The sequence below is a fragment of the Schistocerca cancellata genome, chromosome 5, assembly GCF_023864275.1.
Source record: "Schistocerca cancellata isolate TAMUIC-IGC-003103 chromosome 5, iqSchCanc2.1, whole genome shotgun sequence".
Taxonomy (NCBI): domain Eukaryota; kingdom Metazoa; phylum Arthropoda; class Insecta; order Orthoptera; family Acrididae; genus Schistocerca; species Schistocerca cancellata.
The window spans coordinates 338,261,558-338,275,015 of NC_064630.1; the positions used below are offsets into that span (position 1 = coordinate 338,261,558).

The 13,458-nt window shown below is 44.2% G+C and overlaps 1 protein-coding gene across 2 annotated transcripts in view; it reads left to right on the forward strand.

Annotated features, from left to right (window-relative positions):
* LOC126187579 (glutamate receptor 1-like) overlaps window positions 1–13,458 on the forward strand; it is a 417,690-nt gene that overhangs the window by 243,508 nt on the left and 160,724 nt on the right. For both annotated transcript variants that reach the window (XM_049928746.1, XM_049928747.1), the window contains exon 3: window positions 11,530–11,657. In XM_049928746.1, the coding sequence (XP_049784703.1) occupies window positions 11,530–11,657 (128 nt within the window). The remainder of the gene's footprint in view (window positions 1–11,529; window positions 11,658–13,458) is intronic.

The following is a 13,458-nucleotide window of genomic DNA, read 5'->3' on the forward strand; positions in this document are numbered from 1 at the left end:
TCTTCCAGGACGCTTTATATCAGTGCACACTCCGCTGCAGAGTGAAAACTACCACAAAATTCCGAGTAAATCCTGTACTTCATCTGGCGACAAATTTCCTATTTCAGATTCACCAGAGACGACATCTGCCCTATACACGCCTGAGCACCTGGTATGCCTGCATAATATAAACCTAAGTGACGGTCGAAACCCAAATTAAAACTTCCACCCAGAATAATCTTAAACTAACCGTGTCGTTTTTACGAAAACACACCATCCAAAAGATCTGTGCTCAAACCCTCTGCCACGAAACCATCAATAGGCCTAGAAAATCCTTTAATCTGACAAAACACCCTCAACAATCCCAGCAAGGGAAGCACTGGACCGTTCATTGTTCGACGGCTTTGAAACACAGATTTGATATTGCGGAATTTATGGGTGTGTCAGTGTCGAGAATACCACTCGCAGCTTAACAAGAAACTGCTATTGCCAAAATCCAACAGGGCACCTAGGAGCTCATGACTGATGCTTACATAGACGTAGGGGAGCGAAATCACCAGTCATCACCCTCACCCTATTGCACGCATATGGCAAGACGAACACTAGGCGCCCAGCCTTCCTCCTCTGGTATTAACTGTTCGAACGCTTCGTCCGGGAAAACCGGCACTGAAGAGCTAAATGACCTGGCAACCCACAACTATAACGACTTCTCTTATCGGTACCAATATTTCTGACGGAACACTTACTTTCGATGGACTGGTCCAGTGCTCGCACCTCGCACTCTTGCCTTTGATCGGCTTGTTTGACCCCTTCCACCTTGCTGACCAACTGCTCTAAATCCCTACAATTACGAGGCTACTCTCAGAGCAAAACACGGGAACGATCGGCCGCTTTATCCCTTGTAAGATGTTAGAAACCGTCTCATATGCAGACAAATTCTAGACAAACGCTATTGTCGCCTTACATATGTCGCTGACATCCTCAGTCAGCGACTCTTGTGCATGTTGCACACGAAAGAAATATTGAATCATTCAGTCGCTTCTAACCCTAGCTGACAACCACCCTCTCAAAACTGGCGCGGGCATCGCTGCTGCTCGCCCAGAATGACTCTCACCACCTCGGCCGAGGAATCGCGACACGACGGATATAAATGTCGCAAAATCCTGAGGCATCTCAAATACTGTGACCTGCCTTTCCACGTCTAAAGTAAACCGAGTAAATTTCACTAGCGGTTGAAAGGTGTCAATTACAAGGAACTCTGTTCCGTGAAATACAGTGAAAAGAGGGTTAGATAATTTAACAAAGTAGGACAACACTTTATCCGAACTTCTACTTCCAGTACCGGGAGAACTACTAATATTCTCTTAGTCCAGAGGGCTTTCCTCCCCACTCAACCCTGGCTTATCGCCCCACTCTGCATCACGCACGCGTGCAGTTCACTTACAGTCGACTTCACTTCCGAATCAGAAATTATGAAATCCGAATCCTCGATACGGGCAAACCAATGAGCAAGTGAACCTGAGCTAGATAGACATGCGCGGGGTGGTCTACTATCTTCCAGGAAGCCTACATTTTTCTCTAAATTGGAAAGGGTAGCGACACCATATTCAACAGCAGCTCTCGCCTGGCCAATTTGGGCCGCTGTCACCTGTACCGGACTTTCCGCTGCTCTGCACATTTGCGAGGAGAACTCGGCGACATCCCCCTCCTCGAACTGCGCACGAATACGAATTTCGTAGCGTAGGTGTTCCTTCTTAACGCAACCCATTCCGAATACCATTCGAACCCCCATGATATGAGCGAGCACACCTGAAAGTATACAGCAAAGATAGATCCTGACAAAATACTAAAATGCAGAACACTGTTATAACTCTCCTGGCAGAAAATTTACTATCAACCTTCAAGTCGCGAATGATGCTCAGTTCAAAAGTTAAGCCGGCCGCTGATGGCCGAGCGGTTCTAGGCGATTCAGTCTGGAACCGCGCGACCGCTACGGTGGCAGGTTCGAATAACGCCTCGGGCATGGATGTGTGTGATGTTCTTAGGTTAGTTAGCTTTAAATAGTTCTAAGTTCTAGGGGACTGATGACCTGAGATGTTAAGTCCCATAGTGCTCAGAGCCATTTGAATCAAAAGTTAATAGATCCCACCTCCAAAGGGAACCACGCTCTGCCTTCCATTTTGGTACACGGCTTCCGTGCGTGGTTGCCTTAAGATCAGTAGGTCTGGCACAACAGAGTCTTCAACATCATTCGTCGTCCAATCAGTTTTTAATTGCATTTATTAACCACTGTGTTCAGGCAAGCTAATACAAAAACTCCATTTGTGATCAAATAGCAAAGAGTCACACAAATGACTGCTTTACGGTAAATTACAACAATATTTTCCCTTGAATTAAAAGAAATTATTTAAAGAGGTTAATACTTGTCTGAGCAAATTATCAAATATCAATGCCTGGTTTAAGTTATCTTACTAGATAGTATTAGTTCTGATTTTAGAACAAATTGTTTAGGCACATGAAAAAATGGTTCAGATGGCTCTGAGCACAATGGAACTTAACATCTGAGGTTATAAGTCCCCTAGACTTAGAACTAGTTAAACCTAACTAACCTAAGGACATCACACACATCCATGCCCGAGGCAGGATTCGAACCTGCGACCGTAGCAGCAGCGCGGTTCCAGACTGAAATGCCTAGAACTTCTCGGCCACAGCTGCCGGCCAAGAGACATCAAGACTTATCTAAACGTAATTTGAAATATCAGGGCTTGGATTAGGGAAAATTAGTAGTAAAAGGACATCTTAACAGGTGGGATAGCATTCACACATACAACAAACTCTGCTTATGAACAGACCACTCAGTGGGTGATAACATCCCCCACGTCTCCAGAAAATTCGGGACGTCACACAGGCACCCCAAGTACACAGACTACGCCTCCCCAGATCATAGACACAAACAGATCTTCACACACACGAACATTTTCTAACGTTGCGGGTCGAGTCGAAAGATCCAGTTACCTTTAAGTGATTAAAGAGTTTCCTTTAAATTTCATGTGAGAACAAACAGTTAAGCTGGTGCTCATCCAAAGCTATTGCAAACCACCCAATAAGCCCACTGGTGGAACAGCTCCCGAAAGTGCAGAGGAAACGGGAATAATTCACTGACCAAACGAAAAGCGCTAAGTTATTTTACGACAAGGGAGCTACTTCGATAAATCACTACTTATGTCCGTAATTCCAGGGTTAGCGCCACACCCTTTCATACAACAAGGCAACACATTGTCAAAATTACCTTGAAACATCGGGAAGGTTCAGTAAACTCTTCTAAACATAACAGAGCGAAACGTAGTAAGTAAATGGCAGGTATTAAACATGGCTGAATACCCCTCTCCTAAAAAAAATCGGAACAACATGCAGTCAAATAAAAAGATCAAACAAAGATGATTGCTTTAAACGAAGGGGAAGCTCAGTGGTATTGGTAAACTTAAACACTCTAGAGAAAAGAGACGAGTGTTAATTCCCAATCCAATTTACAATCACGAATGCTGGCATAACAGCTGATTAACCGATAAGGCAACACAGTGAACTGGTTCACTCAAACACCTTCAAAGAGCCCAAATCAGGATACAAACGCGTTTAACAAGCTGATCACCAAAATAATAAACTAGCAGCAAAATTTCTTCAGGAGCTAAAGCATTAAAGAAACACATTTTAAAATATTTAAGCAGAAAAATACACAATCCGAACAGCAGTGGTCTTTAAAAAATGAACACTAAAATTAAACACAGATCATAAATGTACACATTAATGGCAGTCCGAGATAGGAAGTCGGAGCAGTGATCGATATCCGACCGTTAAAAATTTTACTATCAAATCCTCGAAAGAATACGGGCTTGGAAGTAGGAATGAGAGACGACACTAACCGCGTTACGCAATAAATTTCAGTCAGTAACAGCAAATAAATTGTTCAAATGTCACATGAGGAGGAGGTACACTTGAAAACGGCCTGGAGACGTGGGAAGATTCCAGCTGGATTACATCACAGAAAGACAGTGATTCCAAACTCAGTATCAGTTTGTTAGGCGCATCGGTCAGCAAGGATAGACTCAGAGCACAATGCTGAAGAGTAGACTTGTTCAAGAGAATCTTCCGAAACAATCAACGTGGAGCCGAGTGAGATACTGTAATACTGGGGAATGATGAGGTTCGTTTGAAATTTTCTGAGGCTGTATAGACTACAACAATGAATACCAGAATAGGCCATTGAGTTTAAGAGGAATGAAAATCCCCAAAAAGGGCACATACAGAAGGTCGTCAGATAAAAATAGATATAATGGAGATAACAGCGAAGAAACCTTCGCTAACAGAAGAAATGCATCAATCGATCGACACCCATAAATTGCGAAGGTTGTTTCAACTACCATGCAGTAGCTTCTTTCCCACAGGATTTCCATATTTTTGTGCCCTGAAAAAGAAACTTCGTGGCTGTCGATTTGCTTCAGACGAAGACGTGCACGCCTGGGTACAATCATTTAATTCGCAGGCAACCACAAACATGTTTCCATGAAAGCATTCATCGTATTGTTTTCCAGTGGAGAAAAATATTAACAGTTACGGCGATTACTTATGAAGTAATAAACCGTTCACTTTTTCCCATCTGTCTGTCTTTCATTTGGCTGCCCCTTATATATTTCATTAAATTTTCGTGTTTCCTGGACCAACAAAAATCTGAGACTCCCTTTCACCCCCTTAGATGCTTCATTTCGCAAAAGCGTTTGTTAGTTACAGTCTACGTCGTCAAACAAGACTGGTCCCTCAGATTTCGTGTCTATAAAACCATTGGTTTAGGCTGGATGTGGATTCTTATATTGTAACATGTCACGTTGACAGAAAGTAAGTTAATACGCCTTTTCTTAACGGTTAAGCTTAACAAAATTCTTTCTCTATGGGAGACGATTATAAATAATGAACATTACCATCAAATTTCATGTACACTATGTGATCAAAAGTATCCGGACGCCTGGCTGAAAGTGACTTACACGTTCGTGGTGCCCTCCATCGGTAATACTGGAATTCAATATGGTCCTGGCCCACCCATCGCCTTGATGACAGCTTCCACTCTCGCACGCATACGTTCAATCAGGTGCTGTAAGTTTTCTTGGGGAATGTTAGCCCATTCTTCACGCAGTGCTGCACTGAGGAGAGGCATTGATATCGGTCGGTGAGGCCTGGCAAGAAGTCGGCGTTCCAAAACATCCCAAAGGTGTTCTATAGGATTCAGGTCAGGACTCTGTGCAGGCCCGTCCATTACAGGCATTTTACTGTCGTGTAACCACTCCGCCACAGCCCGTGCATCATGAACAGGTGTTCCATCGTGTTGAAAGATGTAATCGCCATCCCCGAATTGCTCTTCAACAGTGGGAACCAAGAACGTGGCAGGTCCGATGTAACACAGTGGGTGCTGGAAGGGCTCTCCAATGCAGTTTGCTAACTTGTTTTGTTTTTGACCGCCATTTTTTGTACATACGCATTTTATAATGTGTGTAGACAAGTGTGCGGCTTTGTTTGACCTGTTGCGCTAGTGTATGATAGTTTCTTTGAAGATATTTACCGGTATTTGCTTTTAAAATTGTGGTATAACGTTTTTATGTCATAATTAGGTGTTTCCGAAAACGAGAATGATTTACCCACTGCAAAAAGATAACAAAAAGAATTAGGAGAGTTAAACAAGTCTCCTGGCGTTGGCTGGTGGGATTCTAACTTACAGTTAGTTTTTTCGTTTTGATTCCTACAAACTAGGCACAGTGTGAGTGATTGGTACGCTCCTGCTTGTGGCTTAAAGGAGATAACCACCCGATACATCCCAGAGACGTATCCGACTAACCCTGCAGTCCAAAACTGCAGCATTATCCGTCGTCCCTCGCAGAAGACTGGCTCACTCCTAGCAAGTTCGGCCACTCGTTGATCTTCTTGTGACCTTGGCTGAGGGAGGAGCAGCACCTCTGGATCTAAAGCGTCCCTAATTTAAGGGTTATCTTACAATTAACCTTCAGTTTCTAGCAGATGAGATTACAGGTCCTGTTTGACAGTTTCTCATTCTACAACATTTCCTGTTTGTCACTTAATCAACCAACAGTGCAGGCAAAAATCCTAGGTTCACCACAATGTGTCACCATCACTGTAGAATTTGTTGAAGCGGACTTAGCCACATTTCGTCAACTGCACTCCAGTACTGGCATTCAAATGCCCATTGCAGACTTAAGATTTCTGGACAATGGTAGCCGATCCAACAGCATCTGTGCTAGAAATCCAGGGTACAGTAGACGGCGTCATACCACCGCTGCACAAAGGAGCACAACCGTTCATTTGACCAGCTTTTCGGCTTGCTACCGTCATATTATCAAAGTGGTGCTTGTTCCAGCTTTTAACCAAAGAGCATGATTCGGTAATCGCTTGCTGCAGAGTACAGCGAACTTGGAGTTGCTGATGTTACAATGGCAACACTGTAGTAGCAGCTTGCCCTTGATCAGCCCGAAGACCGGGATGGCGTTGTGACTACATTTCGCCTATACTGTTTATTATAGGCGTAGTACTTTGCACAAACTCTACATTATTTAACTTATCTGCCAAACTAAACTAAAAATTGTTGAACACTTCGAAGGAGTGGCAAGATGTAGGAGCTACTCCGAATCAGCTTGCATCTAGATGATTAGGATTTCTACTATTTGCGACTTCTGGAACAGCCAGCACTGTGCATTTGTGTTGTTACCATGTGATCGTGTTATCTTGTCTGACAAGGTACATAATGCGCGTGCAGTTACTAAACGCTACACTGAGGAGACAAAAAGTCATGGGATACCTCGTAATGTCGTGCCGGCCCTCTTTTTTCCGGCGTTGTGCAGCAACTCAACGTGGCATGGAGTCAACAAGGCGTTGTAAGTCCCCTGATGAAATACTGAGCCGTGCTCCCTGTGTATCCAACCATAAATGCGAAAGGGTTGCCGGTGCTGGATTTTGTGCACTAATTGAGCTCTAGAATACATTCCATAAATGTTCCATGAGATTCATGTCGAACAATCTGGGAGGCCAAATTATTCGCTCGAATTGTCCAGAATGTTCTTCAGCCGCGCGGGGTAGCCGAGCGGTCTAGAACCTCTTGCCACGGTTCGTGCTACTCACCCCGTCGGAGGTTCGTGTCCTACTTCGGTCATGAGTGTGTGTGTTGTCCTTAGCGTAAGTTCGTTTAAGTTACATTAAGTAGTGTGTAAGCCTAGTGCAAGCCTAAGGACCCATAACCTCAGCTGTTTGGTCCCATAGAACTTACCACAAATTTCCAATTTTCCAAATGTTCTTCAAAACAATCGGGAACAGTTGCGGCCCGATGACAGAACGCATCGCTTTTTGGGATCGTTAAGTCCATGAATGGTTAAAAATTGTCTACAGTAGTCTGCTGCCATAACCCATTAATGCCAAATGTCACCGCACTGTCAGAGCGGATACAGTCGTACGTCCCACATTGATTTCTGCGGTTATTTCACACAGCATTGCTTGTCTGTTAGCACTGACTACTCTACGCAAACGCAGCAGCTTTGGATTATTCAGTAAAGGCCGTCGGCCACTGTGTTGTCCGTGGTGAGAGATATTGCCTGAAATATGGTTTCTCGGTACACTGTGGATCTCGGGATACTGATTTCCGAAACGGAATGCCCCATGCGCCTAGCTCCAGTTACCATTCCCCGTACAAATTCTACTGATTCTCTTAGTGCGGCCATAGCCACGTCGGAAACCTTTTCACATGAAGCATCCGAGTATAAATAACAGCCTTTTAAACCTTAAGTACGTGATACTACCGCTATCTGTATATGGGAATATCGCTATCCCATTACGTAGGTAATCTCAGAGTATGTAGGACCATGCTGAATGTCGCGTGGTTGCGTGCTTCAGTTGACAAACACTCAAACAAGCATCAGTGTGTGTCTGCCTGGTTGATCAAACTGTGCAACATCCAGGCAGGACGTGAATTCGATTGTGACATTCGCCCAATTTTGCACAATTGGACTATGAGGGAAATCGTAATCGTCGTAAAGGTTCTGGTAGACCTTATCTGACCACAACAAGGAAAGACTGTAATAGCGGACACCAAGAACGTCGAGACCTTTTCACATGTGCGCCTGTCGTCCGGGCATAAGTACTGGACTCATTCCAACTACCTGCGAGATCGGTTGGAGACTGACAGACGCCGGGATTGTTAATCGCTGTTCATTGAATACGTTACCCTAACATCACAACACAAACGGCTGCCTTTGGAGTGGTGTCAGACTAGGGAAGCATGGACTGCTGATGAATACAACCACATAGTTTTTAGCGAGGGATCTCAGTTCCGTAGTACCGCAAATGACCGTCATCCGCAATTATGGCTCTTCCGAGAAGAAAGGACACATTCTGCCAGTGTTTGGAGAGACATACTGTCCGATGTTATCAGTAGGCCCATCGAATATGACATCATGTTACCTTTTAGAGCTTTATGGGCATTCCTCACAGCATAGCATTGCGTCAAAGAAGTGTTGTGTCCCCATTTGTTGTCTCTCATGATGCAGTACGCTATTACCATTTTTGAACAGGACAACACTCGTTCTCACACGGTGATTGTCTGAACTTACTTCGTGGTGATTAGTTAGTCCACTGGCCAGCAAGATTCCCCAGTCTGTCCAAAATACAGCTTGTACGAGAGAAACTCGGGTGTCAACGCCATCCCAGCGTCAGTATCGACAGCCAGTTACGACTGTTGTGAGCCAATTTATGCCAGAGGAGGAGAAAATGTCTTTACGCTGTCTTCTCAGATCAAAAAATTAGAGCACACGTGCAGGCAAGGTACCAACATTGTGCCTATAGTACCCATTTCGTCATTTAATTTAGTTTTGTAGTCACATAACCTCTCAATACGCGAAGTTTCGTATCAGTTGATCACTGCACGTGATAAAACAATTGGTGACGAACAGTTTTGTCAAAATACTGATTATTGAAGGGTTTCGTGCCTCGATTGCCGAAAAAGGAACTGTTTTAAGATCACTTCGTTGTCTATCTCTCCGTCTGTCTGTCCAACTGCTTAAAACCCTTTCTCTGAAGAACGGGTAGACGTAAGAAGTTGATAATTATGTCACATATTAAGGTCTACAGTCCTTGGCGATGTAGAAAAGATACGCTTCTCCATCAATGCAGTCAGAGATGCTGCCATTTGTGTCACATATTTTGATACTCGCAAACTCACTCATCAAAACCTTCATGGTACTTCCTGTTGACCTAGGATTATAAAATTTGGGAAGAAGCAACGTCTTCTGCTACAAACAAAAGAACAAATCTGAAAGTATTAATTTCTAACTGTATCAAACAAAAACCATTTCTCGTCCTTTGTTATTAGACTATCTGTTTGTCCGTCCGTCAGTTACGACCCGTTTTTCTCAGGAACTAGTTGTTATATGAAGTTGAAAATCCTTTGACCGTGTGAAAATATTAAGCTTCTAAGCCAATGCAATCAAAATATACAACCGCTTATGCCATACGCTTTCATACTCGCAAACTCACTCATCCGAACCTATAGGTTATTTCCCTTTGATGAAAAATCATGTAGTTTCGGGAGAAGAAAGGTTTCTGTGTACAAGTAAAGGAAGAAAAATCAGAAAATCATTAATTAGCAATTATATCACACAAAAAATATTTCTTTTGCCATTTGTTATCCGACTCTAGACTTGATATTGAAACGTTCTCGAAAGTCACTGGGACTGATATTTTGCCAGTATTAGTGTCTATAACAGGAAAGAGTCGTCGACATTCCCAATTTTTGTAATGCATGAACTGCCTGTATGCATAATGAAGTTGGTACGGAAGCCCCAGTGCGTAAGTCCTACACGCTGCTGGCCAGTTAGCTTTTTCTAAAGAACGATAGGCAGTTGGCGTTCCTGTTGGCGTAAAGCACCCCTCAGTATAACAAAAAAATGAGACGTGTGGTAGCTATTGGCTGAATGCAGACGTAGTGTTCACAACGAAGGGTGGCTGGCTGGAAACTGACACAGTGGCGTGGGTAAGGGGCTGGCCCTGCCTCTCCGTTAGGACCTCGGAGTGCCCCACTATGGCTCTTGTCCGCTGCTGTCTCCGGCGGGTGATTGGTGTCGTCCAATGGAGGCGGATGGGCAGGGACCACCCACTCTTGATGCTCCACTGTCTGCATTCGTGCGACCGTGCTTCTCCCCTGTACACCAAGTCCAAATAATTCCTCGAAAAAGAAACCGATGAGGTCGACGGCAGCGCGAGACATTAAAAACGTCTGCGAAGGAAGTCTACACTCTATCCAGTCAGGTCAATAGCGCAGTCACAAGCTTGTGCCACAGACTTTAGCTTTTCCTTACAGTAAAAGACATATACAAGGTGATTTTTTCCATGGCGTACAAATTCAAGGGATTGATCGATGAGAGGATACGAAACCAAAAGGTCTAATGAATTTACGTCCGGAAAAGCATGGTTTCCAACTAAAACCGCTTATTCTGTCATGCTTTGTTACAGTGACTGCGCTCTGTACCATGCAGCCACAGCTACAAAATGGTTCAAATGGCTCTGAGCACTATGGGACTTAACATCTGAGGTCATCAGTCCCCTAGAACTTAGAACTACTTAAACCTAACGAACCTAAGGACATCACACACATCCATGCCCGAGGCAGGATTCGAACCTGCAACCGTAGCAGTCGCGCGGTTCCGGACTGAAGCGCCTAGAACCGCTCGACCACAGTTACAGTATGCATGGTTTCCTAGTAGAGGGTGGTACTGTTCCTCATACGTTCTCATACGGAATTTGTGGGCCGAGATAATTGGTGACCGTATTTTGGGAGCAGTCTTGCTCCCATGGCGACTAACTACTGGAAGAAGTGCCATTGATGATTCGAAGGGTTGTATGGTTGCTATACCACTTCGCCTTTAACCTCCGGACGCATCTCAATCGTGTCTTCCCTGGTCAATGGATCGGATGAGATGGTGCAGTTGCATGGCCTGCTTGTTCGTTAGATCTCAGCCCGTGCTATTTCTGGTTAGGAGGCCAACTCAAAAGTATCCAGTATGGCGGAGCCCATTCCAGATATGGAGACACCGGAGCAGCGTATTCATCCTGCCTTTGACACTGTTGGGATGCAGCCTGGCCGATGTGAACGTGTGAGACAGAACATGCGACAGCGCGTACACGCATGCTTTCAGGCACATGGAAACCATTTTCAGCACATACTTTAACTGTGGCTGCATGGTACAGCGCGTAATAGACCATAGTCTCTGCAACAACGTATGACTGAATAAATGGTCTCTAGCATGGAAAACATGCGTTTCCGGATATTAGACCTTTTTTGTTCTGCGTCATTTCGTCGATCGATCCCTAGAGTTTATACACGATCGAGAAAATAAACCTGTAATTTATGATTGATGCAGAATTATGTATTTTCATTCTAATTCGTAGTCGTAGCAATCAAAATAGAATCCTTAATAAACGTAACATGTAAATATTCTCGTGTTGCAGTCTGCAGCCAGTTCTCCAGGGGAGTGTTCGCACTGCTGGGAGCCGTCAGCCCGGACTCGTTCGACACGCTGCACTCCTACAGCAACACCTTCCAGATGCCTTTCGTCACTCCGTGGTTTCCTGAGAACGTAAGTATCAGATATTCCACCTTTAAAAAGTACGAAGCATCGGCTTTACCTTCTGCTTCCAAGCTCTAAAAGACCTTTAATTTAATGGTAAAATCATAATAGTAATTTACACTGCTCAAAAGAATGAGGGGTACATGGGTTTGAGCGTCTGCCATACTTCAGTGAGAAATAACTGAGGAGTGGTCATGTTACCAAATTAAACCTTTTATCTTTCACAAATGAAGCACGCAACAAAACATCAATACAACCTCGTTTACATAAAAAGAGCTGTAAAGTCCGACAGGTGCGGAAAACAAAGTGGAAACAATCATTCATCCCGTCATTATGGGCACTTTTCATTGGATTTTGAGAGCTTCAATGAAGCGCATCGCCTCTGTGAGCGTTTATCACTGCCTGACTCCACGTAACATGCTCAAAAGTCTACACACGACATGTAGTGGCATTCATTCCCATTCTCCAATGAGAGCACATGTAAGTTTTTGGACAGTCTGTGGTGGAACAGAACGACCACGAACACGTGTGTCAAGCATCTCCCACTTACGCGCAAAGGGGTTTAGGTCGAGACTCACAGCCGGCCATTCCATTACTTCAATGTCCAGGCTTCACAAGATATCGCTGTTGACGCCCGCCATACAGTCCCTGGCATTAGAAGGAATTCAGAGCCACTGCCTTATGCAGCAGCCACCACATGGACCAACACGATCTGGGACCGATGACCCTAGCAGTCTGGTCCCTTTAATCACACACACCAACCAACCAACCAACACGATCTGTTCGATGTACTTCATGGCGGTAAGGCGACCGTGGACAACGACAAAGGTGGTATGGCTGTCAACACTGAAGCCTCCCCACTACGTCACAGATCCTTCGAAAGCTATCAATGTGTTCTTTAAAGCGGGTTTTAAAACTTCTTCCCGTTTGGTCAGTTTAATATTTGTTGCAATGACTGCATGTAATTTTTTTAATTCCTGCTTTGTAAAGTTTCTCTATGGGATGTGAGATGTCACATATGAGTTTCTTTTTTAAGTTGTTGTTGGTGGCCAAGGGATCCTGATGTCTGCTTCTTTGAACAGCTTGGCTGCTTTGTCTGATATGCCACCTAAATATGGTAATGTTGTGAACTTGGGTTTTGGATGTTGTGTGAGGAAGCTTCATCACACTGTTTGTTGTTATTTTTAGTTGTGCGTTGTGATAGTGTGTCTATCTCAAGTTCGTGACAGCCATTATTAAGTGCAATGTATTTGACAGTGTTCGTTTCAGTCTCATAGTCGGCAGCATTAAGTGGGAATTTCTGTGCTCTGTTTAAGTAGGATCTGAATGTAACTTGTTTTTGTGAGTTGGAATGTGTGGAAGATTTATTAATGACTGTGTCTGTGTATGTTAGTTTTCTGTAAACATTGATATTTAGGGTTTGGTCTGTGTTACTTATTATCATGTCTAGAAAATTAATTTTGTTATCTTTCTCATGTTCTACATCTACATCTACAATTATAATCCGCAAGCCACCCAACGGTGTGTGGCGGAGGGCACTTTACGTGCCACTGTCATTACCTCCCTTTTCTATTCCAGTCGCGTATGGTTCGCGGGAAGAACGACTGTCTGAAAGCCTCCGTGCGCGCTCGAATCTCTCTAATTTTACATTCGTGATCTCCTCGGGAGGTATAAGTAGGGGGAAGCAACACATTCGATACCTCATCCAGAAACGCACCCTCTCGAAACCTGGCGAGCAAGCTACACCGCGATGCAGAGCGCCTCTCTTGCAGAGTCTGCCACTTGAGTTTGCTAAACATTTCCGTAACGC